General features: G+C 51.1%; 2 protein-coding genes across 2 annotated transcripts in view; both read left to right on the forward strand.

Annotated features, from left to right (window-relative positions):
* Positions 1–4247, forward strand: part of Slik (Sterile20-like kinase) — a 14802-nt gene extending 10555 nt beyond the window's left edge. The window contains 6 exon segments of the mRNA XM_018638516.1: positions 991–1102; positions 1218–1327; positions 1450–1524; positions 2029–2073; positions 2594–2816; positions 3520–4247. Coding sequence (XP_018494032.1) covers positions 991–1102; positions 1218–1327; positions 1450–1524; positions 2029–2073; positions 2594–2816; positions 3520–4247 — 1293 coding nt within the window.
* A 1550-nt stretch (positions 4248–5797) lies between these two features.
* Positions 5798–6434, forward strand: LOC100906983 (serine/threonine-protein kinase 10; the record flags this gene model as incomplete). The annotated part of the gene is made up of 3 exons (XM_018638517.1): positions 5798–5924; positions 6064–6209; positions 6317–6434. Coding segments are annotated over exons 1-3 (285 nt in total), but the record flags the coding sequence as incomplete, so codon positions are not given.
* Between the last annotated feature and the right edge of the window lies 1 nt (position 6435).

A 6435-nucleotide genomic window follows, 5' to 3' on the forward strand; every position in this document is an offset into this window, starting at 1 on the left:
CCGACATTGAACGAGATATTTCGACTAGATATGCCGAGAATCTTGAAACACATCCCAATTGATGTCGCCCCTGATTATCATGGATGACACATTGGTTACGGGGCAGAAGTCTCGTGGTACGTCGTTCGAGTCTCGGACCGTGCACCATTCGCCCGACACCCGGCCGCTCGATCATCATGCGCGGCCACCCGCGCCGGAGAAACAAGGAACGGAGAGACGAGGATATCCATGTGACGCTATCGAGCCGTCAATCCAGAGCCGAAATCGTTGAGTCGAATCGCTCCGTTCCCCGAAATGCATTCGAATCCATTCGACGCGATTCGTATGCGTGGATATGCTCATCCCGGCATACATATCTCTCACCCAAAAACTCGACCTACGGTGGTGTTCGAGAATTCGAACGTTCATCTCTTTCAGTATGAGAGACCACGTGTTAGAAGACTCGAGAGCCTTTATATGGACGATTTCCAGTAGAAGTTCCGCTGGGTGGCGTTCCCGACTGCGCGTCGATGAGCTCGGAACACGTATACAATACTTCCACCACATAGCAATGAGCCTGTCTTATTGAAGTCCCATTCTGGCGATACGCCCGGAGAGGTAAGGCGACCTGTGGACGACATCGAGGCGATCCTCCGCTTTGTCCGCATCATTTGGAAAGTCCTCGGTCCGGAGAATTGGTGATTGGCGACTCTCAATATTCAGAGACTTCATCCACGAAAGTTGTGCTCGCAACGATATCCTCGGAGGAGCGCCCTATATATTACTGCGGGGAAGGTCGATTCTGCGTGGAGCAAGTTTCGCTTCGAGAACGTTCGAGGGTTTGTTATATCGATGGATGTCTAGCTCTATCAGTGCGTCAATATCACATGCGCGATGTTTCCTACCTCACACGTCGCTCGAGAGAGAACGTACACCTGATCTGTGAACTACGTCGAGCACCTGCTGAGAGAGAGAGAGAGTGAGAGATTTGAGTGTCTCCGCCATAAAAAGCCGCGCTTCTCATCGTTGACGGCACTTTCTCTGAGAGCTGCGAGCTCAATACTTCGATCATCGATGGAAGCCGTAAGTTTGGACGAACTCGCCCACCGGATCTTGAGCAGAGGTAAGTTCCTGCTTGAAGCGTCTGGACGTTTCGGAAGTTTTCGAGTTGTGCTGGCACGTGGCTCTCGCGAAGCACTTCTTCTCCGAGATGCTGGAATCATTTTTGTAATTTTCAGTCTTCGAAGGCGATTGCGCCTTCTGTGAAAGATGGATACCGGAAGACGAATGTTATGAAGTCGTCTACGACTTCTTAGGGGCCCCGCTGCGATCGCACCGCGGCTGTGTGGTTAGTCGATTTTTCATCTCCTCCTCCTGACATATCTCCCTGAATTTGTCGTGAATATTTATCTTCACTCCACTTGACGATGGGTCCTAGAACAGAAGATAAAACATCAATTTGACCGGCAGATTTACAATGTTGACCTTCGAGGTCGGGAAATCACGAGGGACCTCCTCAGAGATGAGTTGCTCCAGTCGCAGTCCGTGAAATGCGTTGAGTGCCGGAGGCCGCGCGCAACCGTGAGCTGCCGAGACCATTATGTCCACTTCACCTGCGCCGAGAATGACGGCGTCAACCCGCCGAGGTGCAGCGCGTGTGCCGAAAACAATATTGCATTGTGAGAGAGGCTCATCTGGTGTCTGCATAACAGTAGAGAATCTCGCCTGTTTGTCGTCGGGAGTCAGATACTCCGACGCAGATCTGTGAATACTTTAATGTATATAACGGAATAAATATATATATTTTTTTTCTGAAATTTCGGAGTTTTTTTCATCTCCCTCCTTTAGCTGAATCGTTCTCGGGAATGTGACGAATTGTTCAATCGTAAGCCCAAGGGAAGGAGGTCTTTCCGATCTGCGCCGATCCACACTGGTCTGCAGGGACGAATGTCGGTGCAGCCGACTCAATTGTAGGGGCTTCGGTCATACGGAATCGGTCGAGAGGATCGGTCGGTGGAACGGTGCTACTCGAGCGCTGTCGAATAGAAGGTGTCACGAAGGGAGCTGCCGTCGCGTCTTCGAGCCTACATACACGTTCCCACACACACACTTTACACACACACACACACACACAAAAACAATCAACACACAACACACACAGCAGAGGTCGAGTCTAACCGTGATTAACTTCCAGCACTCCCCAATCACCGTGTAATCATTATTTAAGTTATGTTATCACATCCTGTCCAGGACGAGCAGTCCTATCAAGTTTCGTTATCAATAAACCTCTCGAGGAGTGCGCCGCATAGGTACGTCCATCAGCACAGTGCTGGCGTCTCCAGAGCTGAGCATCAGCTGTTTCTCTGTCAGCCGATAGAGAAGTTGTCAACATTGCAAGGCACAGTGGCGACAGAGGCGGAGGGACAGCAAGTTAATCAATCATCATCGAGAATCACGGTCACGAGGTAGCATCAGAGCTCCTCGTGAAGTTTGTCCAGGGGTTCAAAACCCCGGTGACCATTCAGTTTCTCTCAGCGAACGGAGGCTCATTCCTCCTTCGCTCTCATTCAATCATCTCCAGGAGATTTCCCGTCCAATCCTTCTATCTGCGCAGCGCACTCCACGTGAACTCTACAAGTTCAGTTCTTGTGTTTTCATTCAGCCGGTCGAGGTTCAGAACCTCGGCAGTGAGGTGCGTTCGCCACAAATTGGTGTCAGAAGTCATCAGAGCCCGAATGCCCAGAACATCCGGTCACCAAATCAGCAGATTTCATCGAAACGGGAGCTCCTTCACTGGAGTCCGCGTGTGACATCATCTTCCGCGAAAATCATCTTCGGTACGATAAATTCAAACTTCCGTCGATACGATCCTCATCAATCCACCTCGAGCACCAGGTGCATCGGCGAAAAGCAGAATTCGCACCACCACGAAGAGGAAAATTCACCTGTCGCGGCTCAATCGCTCTTAAGCCTAAAGAAGGGGTCAGGATCATCGACAGCAGAATTCCAGACCAGACTCAGGTATGAGCGGAGAATCCAGACCAGGCAGCCCGCATGATCAGGAGGGTGCTGCCCAGGGCAGATCGTCACCGGTTCTCCCGGAATCCTCCCGGACCTTACGGGTATCGGAGAATCCCGACTCGTTTTCCGACGACCCACCAGACAGCCACTTTGAGGACATGGCTCGAACCATCGTGAATCGCGGTATCGCGGAAAGTGGAAACAACGAAACTCGTCGGTCAGACCGAGAGGACAGCCAGCTGCTCAGACCACCATCTCTGATAGCCTCCAGATCGACATCGCCGAGCCCAGGATCTTCAGCACTCAACATGGTGACTCAAACCCGAACAGCAATCACCTCGGCTGAATCTTCATCTCAAGCGGAAGTAAGTCGAGCTCAGAGTTCTCGGGCTGCAGTGCGAGGGAGAACACCAGAACCAGATAGCGATCCCGAGCGACCAGGTCGCCCCGAATTTCCTCCCGAACCGGAAACAAGGGCAGGTCCCCAGAATCCCCTGAACGCCATCGCTCCACCGACAGAACAAACACAGCCCGCGATCTCTGAGGTCGATATCCTGAAAACCCGAGTGAATTTCTACATCAACGAAGCGACCTCGTTTTACAATGAGAATGCAGACAAGAGAGATGCACTCGACCAGGTCGACGACTATAAAGGCACCATCACATCTCTGCTGGAGGAGTGGCTACTCGTGACCAAAGCTCACCTGACTTCACGCCGGGGATCAACCTCTCAGGGCTATCTAGAACTGGCAGACTTCATCGGGATCGAGAACAATATTCGGAAGACTCTAAAATACCTCAGAGAGCTCCGACTAAGTTTGGTCCAGGACCTCCAAGCTCTGACGGTGGAATCGACGTTTGGAAGGAGTCAAAACCCAGAAGTCGTTCAAACATCGACACCAGTCGCCCCACCCCCAAACCAAGATCCACAGTGGAGAACATCTACCCAGGTTGACGAGCAGATCAGAGGCGCAAACAGTTCGGGAAACTCAGCGACGACATCGTCACCGAACGTCTCCCGTATCGCACAGCTGCCCCCACCTGAGAACACTCCGAGCATACCTCCACCAGATCCAGCGCCAGTTCCGCAAGCACCCCAGGGCATCACAACACCCGCGGATCCAGAAATCACGTGCAAGAACGAAAGCAGCCCCACAGAGCCCCCCCGAGAACTATCTCCCGAAGTTATCGGAGAGCTTCAAACTGCCAAAATTCAACGGGGATCCGAAACAATACCGAAAATTTAGGGATATGTTCGATGCCTTCGTCCACGACTGAAATATACCAGTTCTTCAGAAGATCATCTTGCTCCACGACGCTCTGACGGGCCGGGCTTACCACAGTGTGGAACATCTAAGCCTCCGTGCAGAAAGCTACGAACCAATGAAGCAGATACTACAGGAGTTATACGGACAAACGAGCATGGCGGAAGACGGACACCTGAGAGAGCTGGAGAGGATCACCTCATCCGGAGGGGACATCAATTACGATAAGTTACCCGGTTTTGTCAACTCGATCTCTCAGCACATTCTAGCACTTATCACTCTCGGTCAATCATACATAACATTAACCCCCGCATTCGCCGATATAATCCTCGCCAAGTTCTCAAACGAGACGCAGCGTAAATTCATGGATTCTTACAGGTCAACACAAACCACAACACAAACATGCAAGCTTGAAGCCTTAATTAAATTCCTTAAGGCAGAAGCGCTTACAACAGAAGCTCTCAGGGAGAACCAGGGCTCATCAAGGAGACCTCCACACCAACCTTCGAGCTCCAGGAGCAACGACAAGTTCCAGCATCGGAAGGGACCCAGGAGACCTCCAACACGTCCATCATTCTACCAATCTCGAGATCAGTTCAGCAATCCGGGCAGAACGACAACCTTCAAGGACTCCTCAAACAGCTTTCACGTGGCTTCATCAGCGTTCCCCAGCCGTTCAGTTCCCAGGGAACCTCCCAGGGGACAAAGCCTTCCGTGTCTGTTCTGCGAAGGCGACCATCCCCCTTTCAAATGCACGCAGCCCCTGACGTATGAGGAACGTCAAGAAAAAATGCTGACAGCCAGAGCTTGCTTCAAATGTCTGAAGCTCAACCACGATGCGAAATACTGCAGAGAAGGCCCGAAGACCAAGTGCCGATACTGCAACGCGAACATTTACGCGATCATCTGCCCGAAGTCGTCCAAGAATACCAGCGGCAAGCCGAAGGCAAACCTATCAGTCAACATGGGCATGGACACTCTAGGCGACTCAGTTTTCCTGTGGACGGCGGCGGCATGGGCGGAAGTAGGTTCCACCAAGGTACCATGTCGCATTCTAATCGATCCAGGATCACAAGCCTCTCACGTGACAAGAGGTCTCACCGAAAAATTGAAATCGTGACCTTTCACGCACCTGGATTTCACGATGGGAACTGCAGGAGGACAAATTACGGACATCCGGAATTGTGGAGTACACCATGTGACCCTGAGAAGCAGACATCATGCGAACAGAAGTTTACGGCTCAGAGCCATCGAGCTTGACTGTATTTCAAGATCGGAGTTCCCGGTCATGGAACAAGACTTCAACCTCACGCCAGTAGCCGACTCAATCGCACGTACCAACGATCCATTGGTGGACATTCTCTTGGGGCAGGATCAATTGACAAAAATCAATTTCTCAGATCCTAAAGCTATCGGAGATGTCTTCGCCTTCAATTCAATGTTCGAATGGGTTTTCGGCGGCTCCCAGGGAGCTACCACGATCGAGAGTCCTCTCTCCCGGTTTTGTGGTTTCGACACGATCCAACCGGCGCGATCATCCACGCCAGATGACCACCTCATCGTCCCAGGGACAAACCCCGAAGGAAAAGCCGACAGAAACGGCCAAGCAGCTCAAACTCTGCGAGACCTCCACTTCTTATGGCAATCGGAAGATGCAGGGTACGACGAGGATTTCAAGGAGGAATTATCAGCGGCTGTTTCAGAATGTACTAATACTAGTATTCAATGAATGACTTTCCATTTATTGAAGAGAAATATTCAATATTCATTCCATAAATGAACAAATGATAATTTCCAGCTCTTCCTAAAGTACTGTGAAGGCGGAGCTCTGGATTCGATCATGGTGGATCTCGAAAGACCGCTCACCGAACACCTGATCCGTTATGTTTGTCGGGAGATGCTGAAAGCATTATCGTATCTGCACTCGCATCGAGTAATCCACAGGTAAATTGAGGGCGATACGTTAGAAAGAAATCCATTACATCGAAATCCAGGATCATTGTGGGAGCATCAACATGAGCGCACTAATAGCGATCCGCTACGGTTTCCAGGGACGTGAAGGCGGGAAACGTTCTGTTGACGCTGGAAGGCGAAGTGAAGATGGCCGATTTCGGCGTCTCGGCAAAGAATAAATATACGCTCCAGAAAAGAGAATTCCTTCATTGGAACG

This window comes from Galendromus occidentalis, unplaced genomic scaffold, assembly GCF_000255335.2.
Source record: "Galendromus occidentalis unplaced genomic scaffold, Mocc_1.1 scf7180000077086, whole genome shotgun sequence".
Classification (NCBI taxonomy): domain Eukaryota; kingdom Metazoa; phylum Arthropoda; class Arachnida; order Mesostigmata; family Phytoseiidae; genus Galendromus; species Galendromus occidentalis.